A 14,678-nucleotide genomic window follows, 5' to 3' on the forward strand; every position below is an offset into this window, starting at 1 on the left:
TTAGCTAATCAACCTGGTTAGCATTGTTAGTTTAAGTTAGCATTGTTACCATAGTTAGCATTGCTAGCATAGTTAGCATTTTTAGCATAACTGCTAGAAATCATTAGCTAAGTTAGCTAATCAACCTGGTTAACACTGTGAGCATAGTTAGCATAGTTAACCTTTTTACCATTACTGCATGAAATCAGTAGCTAAGTTAACCAATCAACCTGGTTATCATTGTTACCATAATTAACATTTTAACATGAATAGAAATCAGCAAATCAAAATGTTTCAGCTTTAAACTGTCTACCTTCACACTATCAACTCTCTGTAAACTATGCAACCACCATATTTACCCTAGCTACACCTTGGTAACCATATCTACATTATCTATCTATTTTTGCATTTCATGCACTGGTAATTTCTTGGAATTGCATTTCTAGTTATTATTATTCCGCTGATCAAATTCATTTTTTCTATTCAGCTTGAACCGTTTAACCTAGAAACTTCATTCAAACGTTGCAACGTAGGTCTTCAATAGGGGCATGCTGCTATGTATTTTTCAACTTTGTAACTTTTATACTTTTTAAACTAAAAATTAAAAACTATTAAACATTTCCCCATAGACTTAACATTGGCCTCTATGACATCACAGTCGGATCGTTAAGCAATTAGAATCTTATGCCAGGTGGCCAGCCCCACCTGCAGCAGCTCTCTCTCTCTCTCAGGCTTTAAGCATACAATCTCTCTGTGAAGACTACATATCCTGTTAACTGTTTCCTCTTCCCACAACTGTTTCAAAATAAAAGTTCTCACTGCAATAATACACTATTAAATCATTTAACCATTGAAACTACTCAACTATTTAACTGTTCAACCATTCCAACTGTCAGTTATCATCAACTATGCCTCCAGTCAACTACATGAGACCTCCATGTACCTAGCAACCAACATAGCAACCATTAAAATCAAGCGTTTCTGACCGTTTCCATAGCAACCAACATGATTTTACTACAGTAGCTTCTTTATTCCCGATAGTGGCAGCCATGGATACCCTATCAACAATGTTTCAAAATAGAAGTCCTCAGTAGCAAGTTAGCTAGTTAGCATGGTTAGCATTGTTAGCATATTTAGCATTTTTAACATAGCTGCTAGAAATGATTAGCTAAGTTAGCTAATCAACTTAGTTAGCATGGTTAGCATAGTTAGCATTGTTAGCATAGTTAGCATTTTTAGCATAGCTGCTAGAAATGATTAGCTAAGTTAGCTAATCAACCTAGTTAGCATTGTTAGCATAACTATTAGAAATGATTAGCTAAGTTAGCTAATCAACCTGGTTTGCATAGTTAGCATAGTTAGCATTTTTAGCATAACTGATAGAAATCATTAGCTAGGTTAGCTAATCAACCTGGTTAACATTGTTAACATAGTTAACATTGTTATTATTGTTAGCATTTTTACCATAACTGTTATAAATCATTAGCTAAGTAAACCAATCAACCTGGTTATCATTGTTAACATAGTTAGATAACATTTTAACATACCTTTTAGAAATCATTAGTTAAGTTACAACTGGAATGTTTAAGCTTTAAACTGTCTAACTTCACACATCAACTGTCTTTAAACTATGCAACCACCATGTTTACCCTAGCTACACCTTAGTAACCATATCTACATTATCTATCTATATATTTTTGCATTTTCATGCACTGGTAATTCCTTGGAATTGCATTTCTAGTTATAGTGCATGAAAATGCACTATATTGTTCTTCCTAGGTTTCTTATTACAGTGCATGAAAATGCACTGTACTGTTCTTCCTAGGCTTTTTATTAAACTTCTTCTTCTAACGCTCGCAATTCAGCTTCAACCTTTTAACGTAGAAACTTCATTCAAACGTTGTTGCGTAGGACTTGCTTATGCCATGTGTGCTTTGTATTTTTCAACTTTGTAACTTTTATACTTTTTGAACTCTTAAATAAAAACTATTAACAATTTCCCCATAGACTTAAAATTGCTCATTATGACATCACGGCAGCAATTAGAATGTTACCCCAGCTGGTCAGCCACCTGGGCACCAACTGTCAGTTTCTCTCAGGCTCCTCTCTGAAGACTACATATTCTCTTCCCCTGTATCCTCTGCGCACAACAGTATCAAAATAAGTCCTCCTAATTCCATCCAACTTTATATCCATTCATCTTCTTCAAACCATTCACTCATCCACCCATTCTAAACAGTCTGCCTATCATCAATTAGACGCTCTACATTCAACTTTTAAACAATCTACTCTGTCTCAGGCTGGCTCTCTTAAGACTAGCCAGTTAAATTGATTACACCTGTATCTGTATCCACTACTCTCAGTAGAGAGCTGTGTCTCTCCATTCTACAAGAATATAAGGCACATTCCATCCAACATTCTATCCATTCATCTTCTTCAGACCATTCACTCATCCACCCATTAAACTGTCTATCAACATCTATTAAACAATCTGTCTATCAACATCCATTAAACTCTCTGTCTATCAACATTAATTAGACTATCTACATTCAACTTTTAAATTATTTACTCTGTCTCAGGCTTTAAGAGTATTCTGGCTCTCTTAAGACTAGCCAGTTAAATTGATTACACCTGTGTCAACTACTCTCAGAGAGCTGTATCAGTGTCTCTCTTAACAAGAATATAAGGCACATTCCATCCAACCTTCTATCCATTCATCTTCTTCAGACCATTCACTCATTCACCCATTAAACTGTCAATCAATATCTATTACAGTTTTTTCCAATTGCTTACACACAATTTTTCAAACCGAGTTCTTTTTAACAAAATTTAAGCACAGGTATCCAAACGCCACACCCATTTTGCATAATTCCTAGATTCTTTGCAAAATGAAGCACTTCAGTCAAAACAAACACACTTCAGTCAAAACATACACACTTCAGTCAAAACATACACACTTCAGTCAAAACATATACACATATTTGTAAAAATGCTATTAGTTGTCATTTAACAAACACAGTCCTCAATGATCAGACACTATTGCAGCCAGTTTCACACTGCAGTGATAAATGCAAAACGCATTTGTAAAAAGAAAAATTAGGAAATAGCATGTGCTAGATTTTTGCCCAGACATTGTTATGTAAGGGATCATTTAGATGTCCAAAAAATAGTGACAAACCCACAACATTCTTCATGATTAGTTCGACATAGGGAAAGTGTACATAAATAGGTCTATAAACTTGCACTTGCACTGTACAACACTGAAGACTGCTGTAGACTGAATATTTCAAGTATTTCTTTCAATACTTACAGTATTTCTAACCATAATCAGTTATAGTGATCAACCAACAATGAAATCAATTGAACAAATAAAATCTGTAGACAAACAAAAACTACTGCATAAAGTACATACACTTTGACTCTGAAGAGCAACTACTGCAAAAGCAACAAGACTGTATAGCACACCTGAGTGCTGCGTTTTCAATTTTGCACATGTGTGCTTACACACCTGGTGGATGTGATTATCCAATTCGTTCATTAGTGTAGTCATTGGCAATCCGGGGCTTTGTAATGACAAGGAAGTAACCTCACAATCCTTATCTGTGTCTAAAGGCTGGCTTACATTGCACGATTTTGGTCTGTTTTAACAGTCGCCGACTACTTTTCCAAAATCGGGCGGAAATCTTGCCAGTTGTACTAGAATCTCGGCGCGCTCCCGTCATCTAAATCGTTTAGTGTAAGGTGCCAATCTTAGCGGTTTTAAGTCCGTCGGAGTCAGTCTTTTTCTAGTTTTGCCGTTACGACAATATCAAACATGTTTGATATTATCGTAAGTCTTTTCAGTCGTGGCTCATGCAAATAGTGACGTGAACATTAAAAACCAATAGTGACCTCGGTCGACGAACACGAAAACGGAAGGGGCAAAATAGGCTACAGCTGTAGCCTATGATTATTTGTTATTTCATTTCTTATAATTTATTAGTCGGCTATTCTACGTGACAGAACAACTCTATATCTGTTAGTGATGTCACACTATCAAACAATGCTGCAGAAACGCGAAAAAAATTACTTTGATATGAGTAGCCTATCATGTGAGTTCCTGTTGATGATGACGTATAGCCTAGTGCACGATGGAAATAATTTGAAGGAATCTAGCAGCAGTCTTGTAAATAGTGACCACAGTCTTTGCAAAAGGCAATAGGCTACACGTCATCATTCACAGGGAATCACATGATAGCCTACTCATATCAAAGTATTTTTTTCGCGTTTCTGCAGCATTGTTTGATGTGTGACATCACTAACAGATATAGAGCTGTTCTGTCACGTAGAACAACCGACTAATAAATTATAAGAAATGAAATAACAAATAATCATAAAGGCTACAGCTGTCGCCTATTTTGCCCCTTCCTGTTTCATGTTCGCGCAAGGTTACTATTGGTTTTTAATGTTCACGTCACTATTTGCATGAGCCACGACTGAAAAGACTTCCGATAATATCAAACATGTTTGATATTGTCGTAACGGCAAAACTAGAGAAAGACTGCCTCCGACGGACTTAAAACCGCTAAGATTGGCACCTTACACTAAACGATTTAGATGACGGGAGCGCGCTGCGATTCTAGCACAACTCTCAAGATTTCCGCCCGATTTTGGAAATTTAGTCGCCGACTGTTAAAACAGACCAAAATCGTGCAATGTAAGCCAGCCTTAAGGTGTGGAAATATGTGTAGAGTTTTACAAATCACTGTGTGTAATGTTTTGCAAAAAGGGTGAAGCAGACATTGTGTGTAATGTTGTGCAAATCTGTGGAGGTGTTTTGCTCCTTGGAGTAAAATTTGGCTAATTGTGTGAAAAAAAATATTTTAGTGTGTAAACAATCGTAAAAAACTGTAAACAATCTGCCTATCAACATCCATTAAACATTCTGTCTATCAACATTAATTAGACTATCTACATACAACTTTTAAAGTATTTACTGTGGGTCCCTCTCAAGCAGCGTTTATATGTCCTCCCTCGCTCCTCGATCCTCAATGATCTACATAAAGAAAGATAGAAGAAGGGCTAGACTATCCCATTATTGCCGCTCCATCATTCTTTATGTAGATCAGTGAGGAGCGAGAGAGGACGCGTAAACGCTATATGAGAGGCACCTTCTGTCTCAGGCTTTAAGCATACAATCTCATTAAGACTACAGATCCTGTTTCACTGCTTCCTCTGTCCACAACTGTTTCAAAATAAAGGTCCTCACTGCAATAATACACTATTAAATCATTTAACCATTGAAACTACTCAACTATTGAACTGTTCAACCATTCCAACTGTCAGTTATCATCCACTATGCCTCCAGTCAACTACATGAAACCTCCATGTACCTAGCAACCAACATAGCAACCATTAAAATTAAGTGTTTATGACCGTTTCCATAGCAACCAACATGATTATACTGCAGTAACTTCTTGTTTCCTGATAGTGGCCACCATGGATACCCTAGCAACAAATGTTTCAAAATAAAAGTCCTCACTAGCAAGTTAGCTAGTTAGCATGGTTAGCATAGTTAGCATTGTTAGCATAACTTTAAAAAATCATCAACTAAGTTAGCTAATCAACCTGGTTAGCATTGTTAGCAAATTTAGCATTGTTAGCATTTTTAGCATTACTGCTAGAAATCATCGGTTAAGTTAGCTAATCAACCTGGTTAGCATTGTTAGTAAAGTTAGCATTGCTAGCATAATAAGCATTTTAAGCGTAACTGCTAGAAATCATTAGCTAAGTTAGCTAATCAACATTTTAACATGAATAGAAATCATTAGTTAAGTTAGAACTGTAACGTTTCATCTTTAAACTGTCTACCTTCACACTATCAACTCTCTGTAAACTATGCAACCACCATGTTTACCCTAGCTACACCTTAGTAACCATATCTACATTATCTATCTATTTTTGCATTTTCATGCACTGGTAATTCCTTGGAATTGCATTTCTAGTTATAGTGCATGAAAATGCACTATACTGTTCTTCCAAGTCTTCTTCCGCAACTTCTTATTATTCTTCTTCTAACGCACGCAATTCAGCTTGAACCGTTTAACGTAGAAACTTCATTCAAACGTTGTTGCGTAGGTCTTGCTTATGCCATGTGTGCTTTGTATTTTTCAACTTTGTAACTTTTATACTTTTTAAACTATTAGTTAAAAACTATTACAATTTCCCCCATAGACTTAACATTGCTCATTATGACATCACGGCAGCAATTAGAATCTTATGCCAGGTGGCCGGCCACCTGGGCACCAACTGTCAGTTTCTCTGGCTTTAAGCATACAGTCTCTCAGAAGACTACACATATCCTGTTAAACTGTTTCCTCTGTCCACAACTGTTTCAAAATAAAAGTCCTCACTGCAATAATACACTATTAAATCATTTAACCATTGAAACTGCTCAACTATTTAACTGTTCAACCATTCCAACTGTCAGTTATCATCCACTATGCCTCCAGTCAACTACATGAAACCTCCATGTACCTAGCAACCAACATAGCAACCATTAAAATTAAGTGTTTATGGCCGTTTCCATAGCAACCAACATGATTATACTGCAGTAACTTCTTGTTTATTGATAGTGGCCACCATGGATACCCTAGCAACAAATGTTTCAAAATAAAAGTCCTCACTGCAATAATACACTATTAAATCATTTAACCATTGAAACTGCTCAACTATTTAACTGTTCAACCATTCCAACTGTCAGTTATCATCCACTATGCCTCCAGTCAACTACATGAAACCTCCATGTACCTAGCAACCAACATAGCAACCATTATAATTAAGTGTTTATGACCGTTTCCATAGCAACCAACATGATTATACTGCAGTAACTTCTTGTTTATTGATAGTGGCCACCATGGATACCCTAGCAACAAATGTTTCAAAATAAAAGTCCTCACTAGCAAGTTAGCTAGTTAGCATTGTTAGCATAGTTAGCATTTACAGCATAACTGCAAAAAATCATCAACTAAGTTAGCTAATCAACCTGGTTAGCATTGTTAGCAAATTTAGCATTGTTAGCATAGTTAGCATTTTTAGCATTACTGCTAGAAATCATCGGTTAAGTTAGCTAATCAACCTGGTTAGCATTGTTAGTAAAGTTAGCATTGCTACCATAATAAGCATTTTTAGCGTAACTGCTAGAAATCATTAGCTAAGTTAGCTAATCAACATTTTAACATGAATAGAAATCATTAGTTAAGTTAGAACTGGAACGTTTCATCTTTAAACTGTCTACCTTCACACTATCAACTCTCTGTAAACTATGCAACCACCATGTTTACCCTAGCTACACCTTAGTAACCATATCTACATTATCTATCTATTTTTGCATTTTCATGCACTGGTAATTCCTTGGAATTGCATTTCTAGTTATTATTATTTTTCTTTTTCTTCTAACGCTCGCAATTCAGCTTGAACCGTTTAACGTAGAAACTTGATTCAAACTTTGCTACGTAGGTCTTACTAAGGAGACCTGTGCAATATATTTTTAAACTTTGTAACTTTTATACTTTTTAAACTGTAAATTAAAAACTATTAAACATTTCCCCATAGACTTAACATTGCTCATTATGACATCACGGCAGCAATTAGAATGTTACGCCAGGTGGCCAGTCCAGGTGCAGCAGCTCCTCTCTCTCTCTCAGGCACACTGGCTCTCTTGAGACTACATTTTCTGTTCCCCTGTATCAACTGTATCAACATAAGTCTTCCTAATTCCATCCAACTTTCTATCCATTCATCTTCTTCAAACCATTCACTCATCCACCCATTCTAAACAGTCTGCCTATCAACATCAATTAGACAATCTACATTCAACTTTTAAACAATCTACTCTGTCTCAGGCTTTAAGGATACACTCTGGATCTTAAGACTAGCCAGTTAAATTGATTACACCTGTATCTGTATCCACCACTCTCAGTAGAGAGCTGTGTCTCTCCACTCTACAAGAATATAAGGCACATTCCATCCAACTTTCTATCCATTCATCTTCTTCAGACCATTCACTCATCCACCCATTAAACTGTCTATCAACATCTATTAAACAATCTGCCTATCAACATCCATTAAACTCTCTGTCTATCAACATTAATTAGACTATCTACATTCAACTTTTAAATTATTTACTCTGTCTCTCTGGCTCTCTTAAGACTAGCCAGTTAAATTGATTACACCTGTATCAACTACTCTCACAGAGCTGTATCAGTGTCTCTCTTAACAAGAATATAAGGCACATTCCATCCAACCTTCTATCCATTCATCTTCTTCAGACCATTCACTCATCCACCCATTAAACTGTCAATCAATATCTATTAAACAATCTGCCTATCAACATCCATTAAACATTCTGTCTATCAACATTAATTAGACTATCTACATACAACTTTTAAAGTATTTACTGTGGGTGCCTCTCAAGCAGCGTTTATATGTCCTCCCTCGCTCCTCGCTCCTCACTGATCTACATAAAGAAAGATAGAAGAAGGGCTAGACTATCCCATTGTTGCCGCTCCATCATTCTTTATGTAGATCAGTGAGGATCGAGGAGCGAGAGAAGACACGTAAACGCTATATGAGAGGCACCTTCTGTCTAAGACTTTAAGCATACAATCTCATTAAGACTACAGATCCTGTTTCACTACTTCCTCTGTCCACAACTGTTTCAAAATAAAAGTCCTCACTGCAATAATACACTATTAAATCATTTAACCATTGAAACTACTCAACTATTGAACTGTTCAACCATTCCAACTGTCAGTTATCATCCACTATGCCTCCGGTCAACTACATGAAACCTCCATGTACCTAGCAACCAACATAGCAACCATTAAAATTAAGTGTTTATGACCGTTTCCATAGCAACCAACATGATTATACTGCAGTAACTTCTTGTTTCCTGATAGTGGCCACCATGGATACCCTAGCAACAAATGTTTCAAAATAAAAGTCCTCACTAGCAAGTTAGCTAGTTAGCATGGTTAGCATTGTTAGCATAGTTAGCATTTTTAGCATAACTGCAAAAAATCATTAACTAAGTTAGCTAATCAAACTGGTTAGCATTGTTAGCAAATTTAACATTGTTAGCATAGTTAGCATTTTTAGCATTACTGCTAGAAATCATCGGATAAGTTAGCTAATCAACCTGGTTAGCATTGTTAGTAAAGTTAGCATTGCTAGCATAATTAGCATTTTAAGCATAACTGCTAGAAATCATTAGCTAAGTTAGCTAATCAACATTTTAACATGAATATAAATCATTAGTTAAGTTAGAACTGGAATGTTTCATCTACTGTCTACCTTCACACTATCAACTCTCTGTAAACTATGCAACCACCATGTTTACCCTAGCTACATCTTAGTAACCATATCTACATTATCTATCTATTTTTGCATTTTCATGCACTGGTAATTCCTTGGAATTGCATTTCTAGTTATTATTATTCTCCTAACCAGGTCCTATTTCGCTTCAACCGTTTAACGTAGAAACTTGGTTCAAACTTTGTTACGTAGGTCTTGAAAATAAGACTAAGTCTATGTATATTTCAGTTCTGTAAACTTGATACTTTTTGAGATATTAGCAAAATAGTTTTCCCCATTGACTTTTCATAGACCTCTGAAGCTGCCCTCTGCCCATATAAGGAGATCCGGGAGTTAATTGAAGCCAACCGCCCATATATGGCAAGCTTTTTTGTAGGCGAACTTCAGAGGTCTATCGCACTGCACTGCTGATTAAGCTGATTTGCACCTGTATCAAGAGCCAGCTGCTCAAGGCCCTATCAAGTTTAATTGACAGCCAGTTAAATTGAACCTGCATTATCAGCTCTCTCTGTCTACCCATTCACTCATACACACACACACACACACACACCTGACTGCAGTACTTCATATATACCACACTTCTCCATGCACTCCACAACATTCTCACCTTAACCTAACTACCCCATTTCACTGCATCATAGAAAGCCATGCTCCTTTCATCCACTTAAATCCACTCACACACACACACACACACACACGCGCACGCACACACACACGCACTCACACTCAGAGGTGGAAAAGTCAAGCTTCAGAGAGTAAAAGTCCAATCACGTATTGGTTCTATCTGTGCACTTAAACACAGGTGATCTCACCAATTAGCTGTTCTGCCTGGCTGAAGAGTTGTACTACTTAGAATCAGCTGGTTGGTTGGACTTTTCCACCTCTGTCCCTAAGCCACATACATACAACACACTGCCCCCCCCTTCCCTCACCTTCCTCTGTTCATACCTGTTTGTAAATTTAAGTTTGTTTCACATTTTATCTTATGTCTTGCTTTTGCATGCACTGGTAATTTCCTCGAAATTACGTTTTCTAGTTTTAGTTACGTTTTCTAGTACCACTTTTTCTGCAATAAATTCAGCTCTAACCATTTAACGTACAAACATCGTTCAACCATCGTTACGTAGGTCTCTCAAACGACAGGTGTGGTATGTAACTTTGACGTTTGACAACTTTATACTTTTTAAGATTTTTGCCATAAACGTGCTAAAAATTCCCCATTGTAAGTCAATGGATCGAACGTTCGTGTGTTAAAATCTATTGACATCACGATGCTTTCGCGCCTCAAGTTCAACTTCCACAACATTAGCCTACTCACCATTTGTTCGACTATCCATCTTCATACAGGCTATGTACTGTAGCTACAAACAACTTGGACTAGTCAGAGCTTGCTTCTGCTACTAACTAGTCCACATCTGGCACATCTGGCACAAGCACAAAGTGCGGTTAACTTTAACAAACCTAACGATTTCTGACTAAAACAAATTTTGAGTTTTCAACGGGTCGGGTCAGCTCGACAAATCCGACGGGCCAAAAATGAGTGAAAAAAACTAAAAAACATCTATTAATCATCGCTGCCGTTAACTGTGAATCATCGTGAATTTCCCCTTATAAAGTAGCAATAAAGTAATAAATCTATCTATCTATCTACCGTAAAGAAAGTCTGGCTTCTGCATGCAACGTGCATGCAATCATGGAGCGGGGGCAGATGTGACACCGCTGCGTGCACGCCTTTAATTTCATTTTTGGCATTTTCATGCACTGGTAATTCCTTGGAATTGCATTTCTAGTTGTATTACTGTATCTTGTCTCACAATCAAGAGAGTACTTGTTCTAAAGTGATATTTGTACCTAGAGTGAATCAACAAGACTTTTCTGGACTATCTATGAAACATTGTTTTTGAAAAACTCATAACCATATCACACCTATTTATAACGCATTGAAGCAAATCTCTATCGTCTCCCCAGCAGCACTCTCTGAAGCTTGCAATTAATTTTCATGGTCTGCGGGAAAAAATATATATTCTTAGTTGCTGGTGGTTATAAGTGAAAATCCTCTTTGTGTTAGCGCCAGGCTCATCTTCTGTTTGTGCGCGTAATGGGTCCTAAGCTCCAGCAGACACTGGCGATAACACCGCAGCCTCTGCACACAATTCCCGGCTAGTGAAAGATTCATTAGTGGGGTTTCAGGGATCAGCCAGATTGGAGGGGTTTCTTCATATTTAACAGGCCTTGAGAGGTGGCAAGTGCTCTGGTGGAATAGCATGCTGATTTTACTGACATGCTCGAAAATGCTTTTCTTCTTTTACTGTGTGTGATGTTTATTGAAGAATAATCTTTTAAAAAATATTTCAACTTTTTTTGTTGTTGGGTTGTGTGAGTGATATATGATTCGACTAATTTGTCTAGAAGATTAAATGAAAGAATCTAATAAAACCACTCTTTCAAAGATAAATTATACCATGGATCACTGTTGGAGATCATTTAACATTTTAATTTAACACTACAGCAGATTCAATTTCAGTCAACTCATTGCAATAATTAAAAAAGCCCTGTAAACATGACTGAATAAGGCATTCTTAATTTCACATCCTTACATATTTCATCTCCATGTTGTCTTTATAGTGCATCCCATCAGATTATGTTTTGTAAAAATAAATCCAGACAGTGCTTCTGGATATAGATCTATGCGGGGCAAATGCATTATTGATGGTGTGTGTGTGTGGGGGGGGTATTCTCCACAAAATATTAAATCACCCTTTGTCCTCCTTTCTTGTCACAGGATATCCCAAAAGTTCCCAGAATCACTACAACAAGTAAATCGTCTGTGAACACAGAAGCGCCGAGGAGAGACAGTTCAGGAGGCAAGGACTGCCAGATGGTAAAGGTAAATCTTTAGTGCAATTACATTCTAATAGCCAATTCCTGACCCTCCGGCCCAAATGTAGCGGCAAATCTGTTCATTTGAGCTTCACTGCATCCCTTTGTCATTAGAACATTACAGTCCATCAGGAACTCTACCCCAAAATGTCATCCATCCAGGGGGTGCTTCTGCTATATTATTCTTGCCCTTTTCCTTCCGGAAATCTTTAGTCCTCAGGTCAAGCAGAGGTGTCTTCAGAAGTCCAAGGTGCCTAAGAGATAGTTTTCACTGATCTTCTGGAAAGGGGCAGTGTATACACTGATATTCATTTCCCTCTAGTGCTTAATTGACTGAGTTAAATAATGTATTACCTCGTATCTCAACTCAATGGATTTATCTGCTTTAATCGGTGGGTTGTTGCAAGGTGGCCAAAGACCACTGCCCTTAAGGCACAGCAGTAATAACAGAAACTCTCTTTAGGAGAAACAACTATAGTTTAATCTATTCACACTACGGCATCTAATGGAAAAACAGACACACCCGATGCTGAGCTTAAATCAGTCTTTTTTTCTGTTTTTATACATCATATTTTATTAAATGTGGAGATAAATAATACAGCATTTGCAGCAAGATTTGAAACTCTGAGTTAAAAAATGTCTTGGTGTCTAAAGCAAGGTCGGGGAGAAGTCAAACCTATTCAAGTCATTGCCTTAGTTCCACAGCTACACTCCAACGTAGAACGTTCCAACACTTCCAATATACCTAAATATTATGAAATATATTCACATCTGTGGCAGTCTCTAATAAATCCAGAAAATGATCCATGTAACCACAACGCATAAAATTTTTGTGGTTGCGTGATGTTCATTTTAAAAGTAATTTTCAGTAGTTGTCTATGATTTATCACTTAACTATGGTCTTCAACAGTGTCATTATCAACCAACCAGCAACAATGGGTGCAAAGGCAGGCACTTGATTATACGTTCACAAACCAATATTCTAACCACTGTTTCTCAATCCTTACACAAACCTTATTGTTCCTCCTGCTTTACTAGTGGGGATTGTTGGGGTTGAGGGAGACATACATGATCTTGTTTCAAGGGCTAATGTTCATTGTATTTGGCTCATTACTAAGCAAGCAAGCAACCATAAAACACAACATGCTGCTGGTTTCAAAATAACTCTCACGGTATGTCTATGGCCACTGCCTCCTTGCAAGGAGGCCACAGAGGGACCTTTGTCAAGATTCAGTGCATCGGGGAGAGACAAAAGAAAAGGAAAGAGTTGGGCGCGGTGGGACCTTCTTGACGTGTGGTTATCAATAACACTAATAGAAATGAGGGGGTGCATGCGAGGCTGAAGAGATGGGGGCGACAGGGATGGTGGTGGTTGTGATGGTGGGGTGGGGGTGGTGGGGGGGGAGATAGATGGGCAGAGAGGAAGAGAGATAAAGAGAACAGCCTCCAGAGGGATCACATCCAGTGAGAAAATCACCTTCCACGAACAACATGTCAGAAAGATTGTCCCTTAATGAAAATGTGCCAAAAACAATGTTCACTCTCATGGTATTATTGATGATATCATTTTGGCAGAGACTTGAAGGAGGAAGTCCCATTGCGGTTGGGAAAAGGCTTGCATGTCTAGATTAGATGAGACAGATCAAAATCATACTTGTGGTATATCATTCATGAACACTGTTCAATTTTGCATATTTTTCCATGCGAGTTGGTGGGGAGACAGGCCGAATCTTCTTTTTTATCTCTTTCCGTACATGGAAGCCACTAGAGAGGGAGAGGAAGAGGGCACAAAGGAGTCTTCGAATTTCTCACTGTGCCACTGCAGTCTCAGAGATACTTTGTGTGTGTGTGTGTGTGTGTGTGTGTGTGTGTGTGTGTGTGTGCGTGCGTGTGTATGTGTGTTTGGTGCATAATGTGTGTGTGTGTGTGTGTGGTGCACAGCGCGTCTGTGTGCATGACGTGTGGGTGTGTCATTGGTGTGTGGCGTGGTTAGTGAGTGTGTGTGTTTCTTCCACCGTTGCTCTAAGATTCCTGACTGTGTCCTTAGTGTATACCCTTTTCTTAAAGCACTGTGCATGAGCAATTCTAACTCAGCAAGCTTCTCAGCAAGCAGTCTCAGCAGTAAGCAATTATACTTTCCAACTGTCTCATGTCAATTTTGGACACACTTCCAATTTACAGTGGGATTCAAAAAAACATGATTTTATATTCTGTGTTTTTTTTTTCATGTGTACTCTGGCGCAAACAAGATTCTTATAAACATCAACTTTTGAGCGAGTATCCCACCTCCCCCCCTCAAGCATCTCAATGAATCTGTTTTAAATGCAAAGCAGCCTAATCATCATGTCGTAATCTGTGCTTTTTTGGAAAGGTTCCTGCTATGTGTGCAGCATAGACCTTTTATGGATCATTGCTTTATGCAGATTAAGCTCTAAACACACACACAGGCACGCACACACACACAC

General features: G+C 37.8%; 1 protein-coding gene across 1 annotated transcript in view; it reads left to right on the forward strand.

The window, feature by feature from the left end:
- The window catches only part of luzp2 (leucine zipper protein 2), a 90,450-nt gene that overhangs the window by 73,339 nt on the left and 2,433 nt on the right, over positions 1-14,678 (forward strand). Inside the window, exon 10 of the mRNA XM_062549199.1 lies at positions 12,116-12,220. Within this exon, the coding sequence (XP_062405183.1) occupies positions 12,116-12,220 (105 nt within the window). The remainder of the gene's footprint in view (positions 1-12,115; positions 12,221-14,678) is intronic.

The sequence above is a fragment of the Sardina pilchardus genome, chromosome 11 (genome assembly GCF_963854185.1).
Source record: "Sardina pilchardus chromosome 11, fSarPil1.1, whole genome shotgun sequence".
NCBI lineage: Eukaryota > Metazoa > Chordata > Actinopteri > Clupeiformes > Clupeidae > Sardina > Sardina pilchardus.